Source organism: Delphinus delphis, chromosome 16, assembly GCF_949987515.2.
Source record: "Delphinus delphis chromosome 16, mDelDel1.2, whole genome shotgun sequence".
Classification (NCBI taxonomy): Eukaryota; Metazoa; Chordata; class Mammalia; order Artiodactyla; family Delphinidae; genus Delphinus; species Delphinus delphis.
This window is the reverse complement of record NC_082698.1, coordinates 33,522,598-33,541,672: the sequence shown is the minus strand read 5'-3', so window position 1 is coordinate 33,541,672 and position 19,075 is coordinate 33,522,598. Positions and strand designations below refer to the sequence as shown.

The 19,075-nt window shown below is 56.3% G+C and overlaps 2 protein-coding genes across 2 annotated transcripts; both read left to right on the top strand.

Annotated features, from left to right (window-relative positions):
* Window positions 1-1,324: 1,324 nt before the first annotated feature.
* CYP26C1 (cytochrome P450 family 26 subfamily C member 1) lies at window positions 1,325-9,114 on the top strand. The gene is made up of 6 exons (XM_060033645.1): window positions 1,325-1,528; window positions 2,051-2,275; window positions 2,766-3,041; window positions 4,418-4,576; window positions 6,483-6,812; window positions 8,737-9,114. The coding sequence occupies exons 1-6, from the start codon at window positions 1,325-1,327 to the stop codon at window positions 9,112-9,114; spliced, it is 1,572 nt and encodes a 523-aa protein (XP_059889628.1).
* A 4,724-nt stretch (window positions 9,115-13,838) lies between these two features.
* Window positions 13,839-17,751, top strand: CYP26A1 (cytochrome P450 family 26 subfamily A member 1). Its single transcript, XM_060033643.1, has 7 exons — window positions 13,839-14,072; window positions 14,266-14,490; window positions 14,742-15,032; window positions 15,129-15,287; window positions 15,774-15,908; window positions 16,434-16,586; window positions 16,856-17,751. The coding sequence occupies exons 1-7, from the start codon at window positions 13,884-13,886 to the stop codon at window positions 17,195-17,197; spliced, it is 1,494 nt and encodes a 497-aa protein (XP_059889626.1). The 5' UTR covers window positions 13,839-13,883; the 3' UTR covers window positions 17,198-17,751.
* Window positions 17,752-19,075: the final 1,324 nt, after the last annotated feature.

The following is a 19,075-nucleotide window of genomic DNA, read 5'->3' as shown; positions in this document are numbered from 1 at the left end:
GACCACTGTGGCTCCTCAGCGGTGATGGTCTTGAGGAGTTCGCTTTACTGTTCGCAGGAAAACAAGCACCCTGCACACACACACACCCCGCACCCCTCGGGTTGCGCTGTAGGGACTGGGACGCCCGAGTCCTGGGGCATTTCGGGTCCCACAAAAAGCCCCAAGAAGCAATCATGTAGACTGATGGGGTGGGAAGGATACGAAGCGGGAGGGGACAGTGAATTTGGTCTTCGAGTCCCGAAAGGCGCCGGGGGATATCTGCTCCTCGTGGGATTAGGGAGTCTCTGTGAAGCTTTGAGAAGCAGTGACACTATCATCTTTTGAAGGATTCTGGAAGTGGTAGATCAGAGACCTCGGAGGGGTGGGGATGTCGAGATTCTTAACCCCGGCCATCAGGGCTTGCGATGCCAAGGTAGGCATCGAAGACCGCGGTTTCCCTGAAACAGAAGCAGAGCAAAGGGGAGAACCCCCAGCCCTTTAGGCTTGGAGTGCCGGGAGGGGACGGGGCACCTGGAAGTTCGAGGGTGGGGATCCCAGAGAGAGCCCGCATTAGCTCCGTGCGCTTGGTCAGTCCACCCTCCGAGCTCCTGCTGGGAGCCGGGAGGTTCTTGGCGCGAAACTGCAGGCCCCGCCCGAGGATCTGCGCGGGGCACGGCCCCCGGCTTAGCCGTAGCGCCGCAGCGGCTGCCACTCCCCACTCCAACCCCTCGGAGAACGCGCCGCTGCCCACCGCCTCCAATCATTACTCTGCGTGGAGCGCTTTAAATATGCAGAGGCGGGTCACGTCATGTGAATCGGTATCAATCCGTAGGGAGGGAGCCAATATCTATATAAATGTGGCCTGGGTGGGCCGAAAAGGGTTAAAAGGCTGGAGAAGAGAGAGGTGGGCGGGGGTCTACAGTCCGGGTGCGCGCAGCCCTGGTTGGCAACACCGGTGAGTTGCTCCTTTCTTTGCCCTCCTTCGCTGCTTCTATCGAAGGAGTGCTGACCAGGGGAGGTGGGAGATGGGAGGTTCGAGCGGTCCCCAGGCAGCCGGCGCCCGCGCAAGGGGGTTGCGTTTTGGCCCGGGAGCCGTCGGACTCCGGGAAAAGTCCTGAGCGCGCGGGTCTCGATGAAGGCACGTTCCCTAAGGGCGCGTGGTCACTGCTGCCCTCCGCTGCCCGTCTGCTTTTAGAGCGAAGTCCTTGTCCGAGGTTGTAAATCTCGGTTTTGGTCCCCAAGCCCCAGGCCCTTTCCGGACAGAACAGGTGAACACTGCGCGCTGCCGGCGCCGCAGTTCCTGCGCCTCCTGCGCTCGGAGTGGCCTGGTCCCGGCAGGCTCGCCATGCTCCCCTGGGGGCTGAGCTGCCTGTCGGTGCTGGGGGCGGCGGGCACCGCTCTCCTGTGCGCGGGCCTGCTGCTCAGCCTGGCCCAGCACCTCTGGACCCTCCGCTGGACGCTGAGCCGGGACCGAGCCTCTGCCCTGCCCCTGCCCAAAGGTTCCATGGGCTGGCCCTTCTTCGGGGAAACGCTGCATTGGTTAGTTCAGGTGAGCAGTTCGTCGTTTCCGCACCCCAATATGGCCCCTTCTTCCCTATCCCCCGCTGGTTCTCAATGTTCCCAGGGTTCGTAGCCAGCCTCTTCCTGTCGCCCAGGGCCCCAGGGAGCATACACGGCCCTGACCTTTGCCCAGCTGCTCCCTCGAAGGGACCGTATGTCACTGGCGTACTCTCCAACGCAACTTAAGTACCGACAAAACGCGGGGGTGCACAGAGGGGTTCCAGGACCCTATGTCCTGCCACCATAGAATCAGGAGTCAGGAGCAAGTCTCAGCAGTGAGCTCTTTGGCGCTTGTGTCCCCATTCTGAGTCTCAGTTTCCTCATCTCACCAATGGGAACAGGAGCATATACATTACCGTAGGGTAGTCACGAGGCCCATTTGAGACTGTTTTGTAAAGAGTAAGGCGCCAGCCTAGAGCAGGAGGTTTTTATCAAGCGGCAGTTGGGAGGCCTGGGCTAGATCCTCAGCTGAGGCCCAGCGGCCCCATCCCTCTTCGCTCCTGGCTCGCAGGGCTCGCGCTTCCACAGCTCCCGCCGGGAGCGCTACGGGACAGTGTTCAAGACGCACCTGCTGGGCAGGCCGGTGATCCGCGTGAGCGGCGCCGAGAACGTGCGCACAATCTTGCTGGGCGAGCACCGCCTTGTGCGCAGCCAGTGGCCGCAGAGCGCGCACATCCTACTGGGCTCGCACACACTGCTCGGCGCGGTTGGCGAGCCGCACCGGCAGCGGCGCAAGGTGAGCCTAAAACAGAAGGTGCCGTCGGGACGTCAGACCCGCGGTTTCAGAGAACCTACTGTGGGCCAGGCCGGGGCGAGGTGTTAGGGGTACACTGTGAACCTGGCCAGGGCCCCTGACTAACAAGTGGGTGCCATTGGGCCAGTCCCTTACCTTCTCCGGCTTTGGTTTATAAGGCCAGGACTGGGACTTAAAGGTCCTTTCACCTTCGATCTTATGCGATTCTGATACCAGAAGCGCTGGAAATTCAAACTTAGAGAGGGTTAGCGACGACTTCCTGGAGGAGGTGGCCCCTGTAGCCTGGATGGATGGGAGGGACTGTGTACATCAGAAAAGAACTAGAGGGAATGGCGAGAGCAAAACCCAACACATTTGGGTCCGGGTCTCTTAGAAGAGGAGACAGGCCGAAATTGGCCTTTTGGCTCCTATGGAGTCGTGGAGCAGAGGGAGCCGGACGGCTGCCAGGGCTGACCCCGCGCACTCCCCACAGATCCTGGCGCGAGTGTTTAACCGCGCGGCGCTGGAGCGCTACGTGCCTCGCCTGCAGGGGGCGCTGCGGCGTGAGGTGCGCTCCTGGTGCGCGACCCGCGGGCCGGTCGCTGTCTATGAGGCCGCCAAAGCGCTCACCTTTCGCATGGCTGCGCGCATCCTACTGGGGCTGCGGCTGGACGAGGCGCAGTGCTCGGAGCTGGCCCGGACCTTCGAGCAGTTCGTGGAGAACCTCTTCTCGCTGCCCCTAGATGTGCCCTTCAGTGGCCTGCGCAAGGTACTGCCGCCCCTCCCCAAACCTTCCCTTTGGGGCTCCCTCGGTGTGCCACAGGCGTCACCTCTGCTGGGAGTTGGAGGCTCTGCACAGTGTGGGGAGGCGGCGTGGTGTGGCGGTGGGCGTCGGGGCTGGCCTCTGTCCTGACTCGCTGTGTGACCCGCGGCGGGCCACCCACCCTCTCTGGGTCACGCCTGAGGAATGGGCTCCAGCCCCAGCAGCCGCCGGCTTCCCCGACGTTGGGTCTTGGTGGCGGGCGCCCAGCCAGTCGTCTCAGCCCCTCCCCAGAGCGGCGCCTCCTGCCCTGGCCTCCAGCGCCTCTTTGGAAGCCCCGTGGCTGCGGAATGGATGGGAGCACTAGGGCCGCAGACACGCCCCCCGCCCCCGCCCCCCACCCCCCACCCCCCGACCCAGCCCGGCGCCAGCTGGAGAGGGGTGGGTACCGGCTCCCCGCCTGCGGCCCCAGGCTCACTAGTTTCCGGATCAGAGAACCATGGCCTCTTCAAACTTCAGAGCGATGGGCTGGGCCCAGAGAGCAACCGAACTGGGGCTTCTTATTGTGCTGATGCCCTGGTTTTCAGTCACCTGAATAAAAATAATAGTTATGTATAAACGTATATGCTATACGCGCTGATTGCCTTGGGTACATTTTCTGATTTAATCCTCTCGGTCTGCAAAATATTATTATTCTCATTTTATTGATGAAGAAACTGAAGCTCAGAGACGTTAAATGACTTACCCAAGATCACATAGCTAGTAGGGAGGGGGGCAGGATTTGAACCCCATCTCCCCTGACTAAAAAGCCCAAGTGCTCAAAATGCTTCCCCAGGCAGACGCTTTCGCTGTGCTTGCTCCCTGAACTCTGGAGGGCCACCCCAGCCCTCTTGCCTACCCCTTGCAAAGGCTAAATGTTTAGACTTCCAATAGTGTCCTTTAAGCCAGAGCTTTCCTGAGCGCATCAAGGTGTCCCTTCCTCTCTGCACTGGTGCCCACTGCCCCTGCCTGAGCCTTGTGCAGGGAAAGGACAATGGACTGACTCCCTGGCAGGGTTCTGTGCCAGACACGGACACTTGACAGCTGTGTGACTCTGCATAATGGCTTGACCTCTCTGAGCCTCAGCATCCTCCCATCAGGAGGACAGTAACTGTTTGCCTTGCCCCAAAGGGGGCTTGTGATCAAGAGAGAATGGTGTGTGGGGACAAATTCCTAAGCATTTATTGAGCCCCTTCTATGTGCCAGGCATGGAGCTAAGCTGGGAAACTTTTAACACCAGGATCTCAGCAGAGCCAGACCAGCACTGGGAAGATTTTGAGGGTAGGTGTCCAGGGCTGGTCCCCTCAGCCTTCCTGCCCCACCTCCCTTCTCTCCCTGCACATCAGGGCATCCGGGCACGGGACCAGCTGCATCGGCACCTGGAGGAGGCCATTGCAGAGAAGCTTCATGAAGACAAGGCTGCTGCGGAGCCAGGCGATGCCCTCGACGGGATCATACACAGCACTAGGGAGCTGGGCCACGAGCTCTCAGTGCAGGAGCTGAAGGTGGGTGGCGGGAGATTTCTCCTCCCCTCCTTTGCATTTCTAGCAGGTCTCTACACACATGCTGCCTCCCTGGAGCAATGGAGCTGCATCCTGTTTGGGCCCACTTTGAGCCACAGGCACTCCTCAGGGCGAGGGGAAAGCGGAGACCTGGGTTCCGCTTATGGCTCAGCTGCACCCACTATCTCTGTGGCCTTGGGCCAGTCACCATCCCTTTCAGAGGAGAGTCCATGGCACGAATCCTAGGCCCTCCCTTACCGGTTCTGGCAGCAAACAGCTCTCCCCCTCCCCCACTTCTCTGTCACTCCATGCCTTTGCCTCTGCTGTCCCCCTGCCTATGAAGCTCTCTTCACCCCTTTTCTCTACAAACCTTAAGGGTTCAGGGCTAAATTCCACAGTCTCCTTGAAGCTCCCCTCTTCCTCCCCAAATCTACACTTCCATGAGCCACCTTGGCACCTGGCACCTCTGCCTGTCTGTTGCCACTGCAGAATCTCCTGGAGAATTAGAGCCCCTCCCCATGTATGCATAGTGCACATACAGTGGAGGTAAGGAGGGAAGCTTTGGAGTGGTCCCTGGACCCACCTGCTCGAGAACCCAAAAAGGAATGGAGAGGTTGGGGGGCAGGGAAGTTAGAAATGGGAACACCTCAAGCCTTCCATAAGCAACTCCCATCCTTTCTCGGGGCCTCAATTTCCCACTTTCCACTAGCCAGCTACTGAAGGGTGGGGCTCACTCAGCCTGAGTTTCTTCTCCGAGAACGGGACTAATAATCTCTTTCCTGACTCCTGGGTGGTTGTGAAGTCTGGAAGAGTCAAAGGAGTTAGAAACAGATGAGCAGGGGGCTCTTGAGTCATGGGGGAGCCAGTGGATAGGAGCAGTTCTGGGCTGGGAAGGGGAGTAATATGGAAAGAAGTGGATGGTCCCTCAGCCTTGGCAGGGCTGGGGAGCTGGTGACAACACCCTCCAGGTTCTCAGGAAGGGACCCACTGGCCAGAAATCTTCAGTTCTGGCTGGCCAGGGAGGACCTTGGAGCCCCAAGGTCTCTGTCCCAGCTCCCCATCTTGTGCAGGGCAGGCAGTTAGCCTTGGATCAGGTCATTCATTCCACACATATTATTATCTACCTATTCAGTGCCAGGCTCCATGCTGGGCCTGGGGATACAGCAGTGAGCAAACTATAGCCCTTGCCCTCGAGGTGCGAGACGGGAGGGGTACATATTCATCCTATAATAACATCAATCAGTGTGTAAACACAAACTGGGTGCTGCAAGGAAGGAAGACAGCACACGGGGAGTTGGGAGGGCAGAGGCAGGCAGTGCACACCAGGAAGAGGTTTAGTCACTGGGACCACCGCTAAGCAGGAGGAGCCCGATGCTTGCGTTGGTGGGAGGCTGGCGCTGCTGCTGCTGCGGGTGCCTTGGTCAGTTCCACTGCCGTTACTGTCAGGGCGCCCAGCTGGGGTTGTCGGCAGCGCTGTGGGCAGCACTGCATGGTTAAGAGCGCTGGACTCCCAGCTCGGCTACTGGGACTGGTGACGGCAGGGACCTCGAGCACCTCTCAGAGCCTCAGTAAAACGGGCATTGTGCCGCACAGGATCGGGGTGAGTATCGAATGAGTTAATACACGTAAAGCACTAAGAACAGTACACAAAGTGCCTGGCATTATCTTTGGGAACCTCCCACGGCAAGTGGATAGATCCTCCTCTTGCTCGTTGCTATCTGTGACTTCCCCAAGTGTCGGACTTGGGATTCAATCGACTCCAGGACCTGCACAGCTAGCCGCGCCACGGGAGCACCCGGCGCTCTGGCCTGTGCGCAACGGCAAATATGGGGCCCCTGCGCCTCAGTTAGGGGGCCACGAGGCCAAGAACCGGCTAATGGAGACTCAGCGCTCCCGGGCTGTCTTGCAGGAGTCAGCTGTGGAGCTCCTCTTCGCCGCCTTCTTCACCACGGCCAGTGCCAGCACGTCCCTCGTCCTGCTACTCCTGCAGCACCCGGCGGCCATCGCCAAGATCCGGCAGGAGCTGGCGGCGCAGGGGCTGGGGCGCGCGTGCGGCTGCGTGCCGGCGGCCTCAGGGGGCGGCGCTGGGCCCCCGGCCAACTGCGGCTGCGAGCCCGACCTCAGCCTGGCGGCGCTCGGCCGCCTGCGCTACGTCGGCTGCGTGGTCAAGGAGGTGCTGCGCCTCCTGCCGCCCGTGTCCGGGGGCTACCGGACAGCCCTGCGCACCTTCGAGCTCGACGTAAGTGCGCCGCGCCGCCCGCCCCGCCCCTGCCGCCGGCCGCGGGAAGGTGGGGTAGGGGTTAGGACCGAGCTGTCTGCTCTTCCCCTCTCCGGCCCTCCGCTTTCCCTCCTGGAAAATGGGCTGAATCCTCTTCCATTTCCCGGGAACCACGGTTGAGGCAGCAAAGCAAGGTTAGGGACCCCGTACACTTCAGCTTTTGGCAGTGGTCCGGGTGAATCAGTTAGAGCCGAGTTTTAGAATAAAAACATCCTTTTCTCCGCCCAGCACCCGCTCTTCAGCCAGTGAGGCTGGGTGGGGCACAAAGACCCCCACTATGTCCCGTACCCCATTTATCTGGCTCCCTCACAAGAAAAAGGGATTAATCATTGTTACCAGTCCTGGCCTCCGGCTGAGACCGGATTCCAGGGAAGCGGGCTAATTAAAGTATGGGGTATGATCAGGTTGGCATGAGCTGGACAATGAAAGTTAAGGTCTAGGACTGGCTCCATCTCTTTATGACCCTGGGCAGTTTCCTTCTCACTCTGGACCTCAGTTTACTCTCTGGAAGGAAGCTGCCTTGGTCCCTTCCATCTTTGACTCCAGGTGGGGCCCGGCTGTGCTTCGCAGTGGCAGCATCGGGGGAGGGGAGCCCTAGCGCCACTAAACTGAAGGTGTTTGCCTGAATGGCTGCCCCTGCATCCCCCCTACCACCAGCCCAGTCTCTGGGCGGCTCCAGGCAGAGTGGGCACCTCCTTCCCTGACTCTTACTTTAAGCTAAACAGCAGATGTCCCTAGTGCATTGCATACCAGGATTTGAGGACCCCTAAGGGAATGGGATTGTGCCCCTGAGTTGCTGTCATGGAAAGAAAGGGGGTCAGAGCCAGCAACTTCATCACAGACTGGTGTGAAGAAGAGACTGATCTCTAGCTGAATGAAACCAAAACATTTTGGGAGCTGGCATTTGAACTGGAACAGTGACGGGTTAGGATGGGGACAGCACATCACTGGGAGGGGATGGCCCAGACAAAGGTAGGTGGATTAGTGAGGGGTTTAGAAGTGTCGTGGATGCTGAATCTTGGAATTCAGACGTCATGCAGGCGCTGGGGTGCAAGACCTTAGAGAAACCGCAGGAGAAGGGCACTAGACCACCAGGGTGAATAGAGGCAGGGGTCTTAGCCATCCTCCAGGTTCCAGATGGGAAAACAGGCCTAGAGAGGAGAGGGAGAGCGCCTTGGTGATTCCAAGATCTGTTTGCCTGTGACAGCCTCCTGAAGCTGTTCAGGCAAGGGAAGCAGGATGCTCGGGGCTGGAAGACATCTCAAAAGTGGATTAGCTGAAAAAGTTGGAGGTGCGCAAAGGGAACATGAAAGCTGCCTTCCAACAATTTAATTGTCATGTGCACCTTTTTAGAATGTGGCTGCCTGATCTGAACATTACTGTTCAGCTGATGGGTGGCGAGGACAGAGAGGCAGTTTTCAGTTGAGTCCCAAGAAGAGCTGTAAAGTTGAGATGACCATAAAGGAGCTGTCGCTGGCATTGTTCTGACCCAGGCAACTGGTGGGCGCAGGACTAGAATTTACGTCTCCCGATCTAACGTGAGAGCAAAAAAGACAAAAACAAAACAGTGAAACAAATAATAGAGCACATTTACTGACCACTAGTATATATGGCCAGACCCGTTATTTGAATCCGCACAAGATGGGCATTTTGTTCTCACTTTATCAGTTAAGAAACTGAGGCTCAGAGATTGAGCATTTAGCCCATCGTCACACAGCTCACCAGGGAAGGAGCTGATATGGGTATGCAGAGCGGTAGCTTCCGGGTTAGACGCGCCTCCCTGCTTGTTTTCGGAAGCTTGTTTGATATACCCCAGGTGGAGGATCGGTTCGGGCTGGGTTTCCGGGTACCTCGTGGTCAGGCGGGTCTCCTCACCTCCCCGCAGGGCTACCAAATCCCCAAGGGCTGGAACGTGATGTACAGCATCCGGGACACGCACGAGACGGCCGCGGTGTACCGCAGCCCACCTGAGGGCTTCGACCCAGAGCGCTTCGGCACTGAGGGCGAGGATGCTCGGGGCGCCGCCGGCCGCTTCCATTATATCCCGTTCGGCGGCGGTGCGCGCAGCTGTCTCGGCCAGGAGCTGGCGCAGACCGTGCTCCAGCTGCTCGCGGTGGAGCTGGTGCGCACGGCGCGCTGGGAGCTGGCCACGCCTGCCTTCCCCGCCATGCAGACCGTGCCCATCGTGCACCCGGTGGACGGTCTTCGGCTCTTTTTCCACCCGCTTGCGCCTTCGGCTGCGCAGGATGGGCGACGCCTCTGACCCGCTGCGCCGCGGAACCTGACTTGGCCAGTGGCAGCGGAGCACTTGCGGAGCCGCCCATCTGCCTTTCCCCAGTACCGGGTCGGGCGCACTCTCTAGTTCACCAAACGGTTACTGAATGCGGCTCTGTGCCGGACTCTGCGGGAGGAGACGCGCGAGCCACCGCCACCGCACTGGAGAAGTGCCCTGGCCAGTGGGAAGGTGCCTCCTGCCCTCCGCACGCACCCTGAGGAAGGAAAGGTGGTGGGCCAAGTCTTTAAAGCCCTTCCCAGGATTTCGAAGCAGGGATGGAGGGAACATCTCCACTGGAAGCCAAGCCCGGGAGGAGGCATGGATTGCAGGGCCGTGGGGAGGCTTGCTAGGGGAGGATTGGGCCGTAGAACAATGCGGGACCTGCAATGGTCGCGAGGAAGAGGGGACGCCGGGAGCGCATCTCTGGCCTGGCTTTGGGCCATAGGAAGACACCGAGAAGGCGCCCAACGGAAGGCCTTCAGGTAGCTGGCCTCCGCCAGGTGCGCCCTAGCCACTCTGCAGGTCTCGGCAGAAACCCAGAACGGTGGGCGCTTCCAGGGCTCTAAACAGGCTCAACACTGCCGGATTCTGCTGGCGATTTCTTAAAAGAAAAATTCCTAGTTCAAGAACACGTTTAATCTTTCCATTTATACAAGGGAGAATAGGCAAACGAGAGGACTCTTTAAGGCTGGATTATTTTCATGGGAGATTGAGACATAAAGACGTTCGAGGTATTTGTACCCAAAACAGAAGGACCAAGAAATAGTTTCCTGGCAATAGTTGGGTGAGGGGGGCTACAGCTTGGCTGGGCAGCTGCTCCCTGGTGGGAAAGTGGGATGAGGGGGGAGGGAGACTCAGGAAAGACCCCCTCCCCTTCCCCCAGAAGGACCTACCCTGCATATATCCAGAGAGAGACGAGGAACTGGAGCAGCCTGGGGTCCAGGCTGCTGGAACTTCTCTCTTGAGCATAGCTCCAGGGAGCTGGGCTGTGAATTATCTCCAGGGTAGTTGGCTGCAGGGACATCCTGGTTTACCGCTTCAACCACCTTTATTACAGGGGAGAAACTGAGGCGAGAGACTGGACCACTCAGCCAGTGCTCTCCTCCACCCCCATCACTTACTCCCTGCTCCAGCTCCCAGGCCTGTGGCTGCTGCGAAGCTCTTGGCCTTTTACCCTTTCAACGCGATCCCTAGATTGGCCTAAGGACTCTCTGGACCTTTCCAACACAGAAGTTCCCAACAGTGTTTAAATCTAAACCAAGAGCCTCCGGCGTCATTATTCCTAACAGCTCACTGTAACCTGCCACCCACCTTCGGACAGGCTGGGGGCAGTTGGACATGATGGGTGAGTCAGGAAAGTTGCCGCCAAGGCCTGAGCTGACCCCTTAATGAACCAGAAGAAAGCTGGTGCCCTCCTGACCTTACGCTTAAGGTGGATCCTGGGGCCAGAAGGAAAGGGGGAAGCAGCAGACACAGGCAGCGTTGGTAGCTCAGTGCAGCGGGCCCTTCCGAGCTCGGCTGACACCGCCATAACCCCCTCCAGGGCAATTCATCACCCACTGCTGACCACAGGCCCTGGCGCCAGGCCATGGGATCTGCAGGCAGGTGACAGAGCCACGGAGCCGGCAAGAAGTGGCGGATCTGGGGGCCTGCCCTCAGGGCGCTCCTGAGACTGCAGAGACAACATCTCGGCCTGAGAAACTCCACTAGGCTGAGGTGGTGGGAGGACCAGGGCTTGGGGCTGAATCTGACTTGGGGAGAGAGACTGGGGGAGGGGGCTCTCAGAAGCCCAGACTTAGCTGGTTCCGAGAGACCTGGTTTACCTGCTGGTGGTCTGCACCAACTATAAGCCCCTGTAGGGGCAGCTCCAATTTTGCTCTAATTTCCCATTGATACTTCATTCTCAGTAATTTCCAAGAAAATCTGAGCTCTTGCTTTAGTAGCTCTTGATTCTCTGAGGAAGGAGCAGATGTGGTTCTTGCCCTCCTGGACTTGGTGTGCTCACCAAGGAGGTAGACAGTAAATAAACTCACAGACAACAGCAAGAACATGTCTGATGATGATAGTGCTGTGGAGAAAATAAAACAGGCCTGCAATGCACAGTGCCGGGCAGGCTGGGGCCTGGTAAGACTTCCCTGGGGTGACATTCGACTTTGGAAGGAACCAGCAAGCGGTGAGCTGGGAAAGAGGCACCCCAAGCAGAGGGAACAGCAGGTATAGAACCCTGGGATGGGGATGAATGCTCAAGACAAGGGAAGAAGGGGTTGGAAGAAAGGTGGAAGGCGGTGCTTCAGCTGCCTGGGCTCCCCTGACCCCAGTCAGGAACTCGCTCCCCACCCCCCAACCCTTAGCAACAGGCTGTTTTGCAGACATCTTGGAAACATTTGATTTTCCAGTGAACCCTCTCCCCACCTACTGCCACCCACGAAAGTTCGGCAAGGGATCTAGATCAAAGTTCTTATTGGGCTGGTAATTTATGGGCCCCTTCCCCTCTTCAAGATGTTCTTTAATGATCCTCACTATCCCGCTTAATCCTTTCCTGCCGATCGCCCCCTCGGGTCTCGATGGGCAGGTAGATTAAAACATTTTTCCCCCTTGTGGCGATTTCCAGCGCGCAGGCCCCGCTCATCTTGTGACCCGGCGCGCGCTGAACTTGGCGAGATGGCCCTGCAGAGTTCACTCGGATGTCACGGTCCGGCCTGCAGGGGTCACAGGCGGGTCAGGCCGGAGGATTGGGACTGGGCCCCAGGTCACGCCCCCCGCGCGCCAGCTTTGCTCACCGGCCGGAGGCACTGTCCAGAAAGGGGCGGGCCCGGGATTTCTGAGAATTACCTCCAGCGCGTCTCGACCCGGTTCCAGCCGGTGCCCCCGAAGTCGTCTGTCACTGTTTACAGTTGTGAAATCGTTAGAAGAAATAACAGTGGGAGAGACCCTTCCCTAGAGCCTCTGAAACGCCAAGTAGGTTTACGGAGAAACGCCGACTCTCCGAAACACATCCTGGGGCGACCCAGGCTAGGAGCGTTTCGGCGAGTGTGCGATCCCTGCGACTCCGCAGACACTTCCCGACCCGCCGGGTTTGGGGACCACCGCGGGAGGGCCGCGTATTTAACAGCTGTCAGGATCAAAGTATATTCCATCCCCAAGGGACACTTTCCAATGAGTGAGGCATGCTCCTGGGAGAGCCGGCTCTTCAGTTTTAAACAAACATATCATTGCTTCGTTTTAGGCGCGACTGGAGGGTTCATCACTCAAATCAAAGGGGGCGTGTGGCCCTGACTGGTCCGAGGCAGTTTGGACCCAGTCCCACTGGCTCGACCAGGCAGGAAGCAGGGAGCGCACGTGCGCTTCCCGCAGTGTCCGAGCTCCAGGCATTGGCTGCAGGAGCAGCCGATGGTATAGCTGGGCGAAGGCCAGAAGACTCACTTCCCTGTACGGATTCCCTCAACACTCTTATCAGCGGCCGGCAGAGGCCTGAGTTTAGGGCCCAATCCCCCTCTCGCCTGGGTGGCTTTCTGCCCGGTGGGAGCTGGGAGAGCAGAGGATGGCTCCAGTGCCCAGAGCCCAGGTCACCTTGGTAACGTAGCCTAGCATGCCTGGAGCTGGGAAGAGTATTTGCAACCAGGAGCCCCTTTTGGAAACTCACAGCTTCCCCGTGGTGTAGACAGGCCGGGAATGATCACCTCCATATTAAGGAGGAGGAAACAGGCGCAAGGATGTGCGGTAACTTGCCCAAGGTCACTCAAGTAGAGATGGAGCTGGGACTCACAGCCCAGACTCCGGGCTTTCCATCCATCCTCCATCTCGGTGTCCTTATCCTGCCAGGGCTAAAGACCCTCTTCCCCTCTGCCTAGCTGGAGCTGCTAACCCCAGGGCCCTCGGAATCCGGCCGGCTGTGGCAGGATCGCAGAGCTCCGGTTGCCGCCGAGCCGCGGATGAATTGTCACCGCGGTCCCCCACTGGGGAGTCAGAGTTACGGCTTAGACTTGTGCAGGGCTGCACCTGGAGTCCTGAGGATCTGGGGCCTCTCTGTACCTTAAGTGGGACTTTCCAACACTTCATGAGTGTGGACCTCCTTGAGGGGTTTGGAGAGCTGGCAATCTATGGTCAGCCGGTCACGACTCCCCGCGACTCTCGTTTGGGTCCTGGCCCTGGGCTCTTCTGCGGGATCTTTGGAAGAATCGGGAGGCCTGCGTTTTGCTCTGCGTTCTGCACCTCAGTTTCCCCACCTGTGGGACAAGGAAGCTGGACGATCTCTGAACGCACTTCCCTTTGCTCCCCCAGCAGGTGGAAGGGGGCCCACACGGCGCCTGTAAACGGAAAGCCAGTGCAGGCAGCTCTGGTCTGGGACCGCCCGTCGGACCCGGCGGGAGGGATTCCAAAGAGACCGCCAGGAAGCCCAGGGTTTGGAGTTCCCGCTCCCCAGAGCCCGGGTCGGCCCCTTCCAGCGTCCCAGAGCCCCGCACAACTTGTATGGGCGAAGCAGGCTGCTCCTAGCCCTGCACCCCAGGAGGCGCGCTCCGAGGGAAACCGCCACCGCGCCGCCTCTGCCTCTGCGCGGAACAAACGGTTAAAGATTTTGGGCAGCGCCTCGAGGGGGGAGGAGCCAGGGGCCCAATCCGCAATTAAAGATGAACTTTGGGTGAACTAATTTGTCTAAGGTAACGTGGGCAGCAACCTGGGCCGCCTATAAAGCGGGCGCGCGGCAGGTTCGGAGCTCTGGCGACGGCGGCAGGTGGCGCGGGAGGTCGCGGCGCGCCATGGGGCTCCCAGCATTGCTGGCCAGTGCTCTCTGCACCTTCGTGCTACCGCTGCTGCTCTTCCTGGCAGCGATCAAGCTCTGGGACCTGTACTGCGTGAGCAGCCGGGACCGCAGCTGCGCCCTCCCGTTGCCCCCCGGAACTATGGGCTTCCCCTTCTTTGGGGAAACTTTGCAGATGGTGCTTCAGGTAAGGGAGATAGGGGAGGGACAGGGCGGTTTCCCGGAGCCCCGGAGCCCGACTCGGCTCCAGGCTTCCACTGAAACCGGGGTAGGCGCCCCCGGGAGGGAGGTGACTGAGGCTAGGATCAGTACTAGCCGGAGGCTCGGCGCTCCCTGGCGCCCCCTCACTCCCGCCTTTCTCCTCCGCTTTCCTCTCGCAGCGAAGGAAGTTCCTGCAGATGAAGCGCAGGAAATACGGCTTCATCTACAAGACACATCTGTTCGGTCGGCCCACGGTGCGGGTGATGGGAGCGGACAACGTGCGGCGCATCTTGCTCGGGGAGCACCGGCTGGTGTCAGTCCAGTGGCCCGCGTCTGTGCGCACCATCCTGGGCTCCGGCTGCCTCTCCAACCTGCACGACTCCTTGCACAAGCAGCGCAAGAAGGTGAGGGCGGGGTGGCGGCGCCTGGGCAGGAAGGGGGACCCGATTCGCGTGAGGGTTTCAGGCAAATAGGTGCTGGGCGAGCGCCAGCTGCATAAGGCGTCGGCTAGGGACCCTCTCAAACCCAGTGTAGCTTTCCCAGCCGGGAAGTGCCTTGGGTCTGGTGGGGTTGTGGGTTTCCGGAAGGGGGGCCCCGGAAGGCGAGAGGGGCGGGTGGGGCCCGGTTTTAACACTCTTCCCTCCTCGGATCTCAGGTGATTATGCGGGCCTTCAGCCGCGAGGCGCTCCAGTGCTACGTGCCAGTGATCGCCGAGGAAGTGGGCAGTTGCCTGGAGCAGTGGCTGAGCTGCGGCGAGAGCGGCCTCCTAGTCTACCCCCAGGTGAAGCGCCTTATGTTCCGCATCGCTATGCGCATCCTGATGGGCTGCGAGTCCCGGCTGGCGAGCGGCGGGGAAGCAGAGCAGCAGCTGGTAGAGGCCTTCGAGGAAATGACCCGCAATCTCTTCTCGTTGCCCATAGACGTGCCCTTCAGCGGGCTGTACCGGGTAAGGGCGGCATGTAGGGTGCGGAGCTAGGGGCTAGGGGCTCCGGGAGCGCGGGGTCCGGGCTTCTGCTCACCGCCGTGCGCTCTCTGCGCTCAGGGACTGAAGGCGCGGAACCTCATCCACGCGCGCATCGAGGAGAATATTCGCGCCAAGATCTGCGGGCTGCGGGCGGCCGAGGCGGAGGGGGGCTACAAAGATGCGCTGCAGCTGTTGATCGAGCACTCGTGGGAGAGGGGAGAGAGGCTGGACATGCAGGTGAGTGGTAGCTTCAGGAGAGGCACGGCGGAGTTTAATCCGCTAGCTTTCCAATTGCAGTTCCTGGGGTCCCCAAAGTGCCCGCCTGGGGCCCAGGTTCCGAGAGTGGGAAGCCCGCCCAGACCCCAGGGATGGGACACAGAAGTTGAGACACCTGGTCCGCGGAGCTGTGGGGAGAGGCTTCGTTCCCTATCCCTTCCAGGTCTTAAAGGGAAAGTTGGAATTTGCAAGATGTAAATAAAGAATGTTGGGCGATTATAATACAACCAAGGCTTTAATTTAAGAGTTCCTGGGAGAGTGGGATCTTACTGGCCTTCCTGCTCTAGCTGAACTAAAGGGTCTTAGCATTTTGTTTAAATGGATTTTCTGTCAGCACACTTTCAGCCCTTCTCATCTTCCCTCCAGAACCCCCAGTTCTATCCGGAGTATTCGCTCTGTAAAATTGCATGCAGACTTGTCCAAACGTTCGTCTTAATCCACTCTTAGGCACTAAAGCAGTCTTCAACTGAGCTCCTCTTTGGAGGACACGAAACCACAGCCAGTGCAGCTACATCTCTGATCACTTACCTGGGGCTCTACCCACATGTCCTGCAGAAACTCCGAGAGGAGCTGAAAAGTAAGGTAAGGGAACTGGGGGGTGGGGGGATTACCTTAAGAAACTCAGCTACTCTCTAGCCAGCTTCCCAAAAGGTAAGTGTGCTTTCCCGATAAAAAAGAAGGAATCTTGAGCTGTGATCCCACTCGGGCAGGGTTCAGCCTTGTACTTCTACCTCTTCTCCCCGTTTTGCAGAACCTTGGAGATTTTCAGATAGGTTCCACTTTCTTGGATTTGTGTGTTCAAGGGCATGAATGGGGAACTCCTGAGGGACTGTGGTGGCAGCCAGCAGTGGTGGTGGTGATTGGGGGAGGGGAGAAACTTGGTGGTTCTAACTGGTGAGCAGCATTCTCTTGGAACTGTAAACAGATAGTGGACTTGGGCCCAGGGGTGGAGGCAAATGGCAGCTAGCTGCTCCCTGTTTCCCCCTCACACTCTCCCATCATGAGGCCCTTTGGGTCCAGCCGCTACTTAAGCCCTGTTTACGTCTGCTGGGCTGATTTTATTGGAGCACAGAATAAGCGTTCACCTCTGTGTGACTGTTTTGATAGGGTTTACTTTGCAAGGGCAACCAAGACAACAAGTTGGACATGGAAATTTTGGAACAGCTTAAATACACTGGGTGTGTTATTAAAGAGACCCTTCGACTGAATCCCCCAGTTCCAGGAGGATTTCGGGTCGCTCTTAAGACTTTTGAATTAAATGTAAGTTAAAAGTTCTCTCCCTCCCACGCTTACCTTTTGTGTTGTAGTTTTAAATCTCCCTTTGTTTCTCTGTCCTTCGACTTAAATTTCTTAGGCTTCTGATAACATTGTCCTGCCTCTGAATGTCTGTCTCTCTGTTTCTCTCTCCACCTCCCCCTCCTCCTTTCTTTCAGCTCATAACTCCTCCAAGGATATCAGTGATAGATTTTTTTCCTGTTGAAGGTTGAATTCCAGTTTGTCAGTCCTTTGGACTTCATAATCTTTTGCAGGGATACCAGATTCCCAAGGGCTGGAATGTTATCTACAGTATCTGTGATACTCACGATGTCGCCGATATCTTCACCAACAAGGAGGAATTCAATCCTGACCGCTTTCTGCTGCCTCACCCGGAGGATGCATCCAGGTTCAGCTTCATTCCATTTGGAGGAGGCCTTAGGAGCTGCGTAGGGAAAGAGTTCGCAAAAATTCTTCTCAAAATATTTACAGTGGAGCTGGCCAGGCGTTGTGACTGGCAGCTTCTAAATGGACCTCCTACAATGAAAACGAGTCCCACCGTGTGTCCTGTGGACGATCTCCCGGCAAGGTTCACCCGCTTCCAGGGGGAAATCTGATGGGCGGGAATGCCCAGACCTCAGACTTATTGGAAGAGTACATATGCGTTTTTACCTAGTGTCATGTTGATTTTATTATATTTAATTTCTAAATGTATATTATAATATTTATGTGTCTCTTCTACAGTACCACAGTCTTTAAATATTAAAATAATGAACTGGATAGTTTACAAATAAAGTAAAATCTGAAGGTGCTTGTGTTGCGTTTAATATTCCTGTGGGGGGAAACTCACCGGTTTTAGATTTGTATATTTAACCAGATTTCTAAATGTCTGCATTCATGGCTTTACTTGTCATCTGTACATATCTATTTTCTGGGAGGAAGACACTTTAGCTGTTTTTTTCTCTTAACAGTTATTAGAAAGCATGGATTATATGTGTGTGAGTTAGTCTAAAGGTAATTTTGTTAAGTTTTCGATGATAATTTAGATTCTCTATTTGGAAAATCTATCAAAGTTAATTAAAAATTGGGGGAGGGGTTTGCTTTACTTTAGGGAAAGCTGAATTTGAAAAGAGAACACTTTGAGAAGATCATCTAATATAACACCTTCAGCCATAAACTTAGTATGTTTAATAAACATAATAAATCTATGGTGTCGCACAGTGTCAGAAGTGTTTTCTGAAATTAAAGTTTTAGGTAAGACAAAGTTATTGACTAAAATGAGACCCCAAAACACTGAAGTTGCATATGAAAACAGTATTGGAAAAGGCCAATCTCTGGTTTAGATAAGCGAGTCCAGGTTTTCTTTATTGAAAATAAGGCAGGAGGAGTAAATTTAACAAACTGACAGATAAAGTTTTTATCTATGCCAGGCAATAGGGTGTGAGCCTGACATGACTGATAAAATGGCCCAGTCATGACCCTGTGAACCTTGGCTAACCTCCGTGAAAACGCAGTTTTGTCACATTTCTGACCCTGGCATAGCCATGTTCTGAACTGAAGGCCAGACTCTCAATCCAGAAAGGTTAGCCCAGTGACTTGCTTATGCAAGCACATTTTCAGTTTTGAAATGGCACAATCTGCTTGCTGAAACTCTGATGGCTTGTAGGTTTTGGACTTTAAATTTTTCATTACAATTTTAGAATTTGGCAATACTGCGGAAAAACTAGGTGGTCTAAATAGGTGTTTGAGAAGGGTTCTGACTACAATGAGAATTACATGTTCTACCTGACTTTAGTTTTTTAGGTGGAACTTGGATTGTAACTTAAGGTTGGAATCCTCTGTTTTTTAAGGGGTGTTTACATAATAATTTATAATACCTTATAATAACCTTATAAATGCCTTTTTTAAAAATGAGAAATTACAGGCTTTTTTTTTCAGACAAAGCTTTAGTGTACTGTGGTGTACAAAGCTGACCCCCACCCCACCCCCATCATTCCAGTTAGGAGCACACTAGCCTGAGGACATTATTTCGGATAATTTATACAAGGTCATTTTTTAAGGACTTCAATACTTTTCTTTTTGCCAGAGGACAGTCAGTGTTTCAAAACCCTGTCTTCGGTGACACCGTGACCGCGTGTCTCTATGAGCATAGTGCAGAAAGAAATTTGAGCCATTTTAGCATATAATTTAATTTTTGAAATCCACCTATATTTTTTATCCGGAGAGCTCTGGGGAAAGTGCTTCTGGGTTGCATCTCCCAGGGCTACACTTAGCTTAATTAGACTCATCGATTACAGAGTAGCGCGGAATTTATCTCGAAAATACGTTAAGAACACAATCTTTGGTAATGCGCTTAGTGCTGAGTAAAGGCAGTTTCAACGTGTTCGCGTGAGGCAGAATCTATGTTTGTGGCTGCCGCGTGGACATTAGGTGGGCCCTGGTCACAATGTCTGGGGCAAGCGTGTTTTACAGCCCAGCCTCCTCTGGGTCAGCGT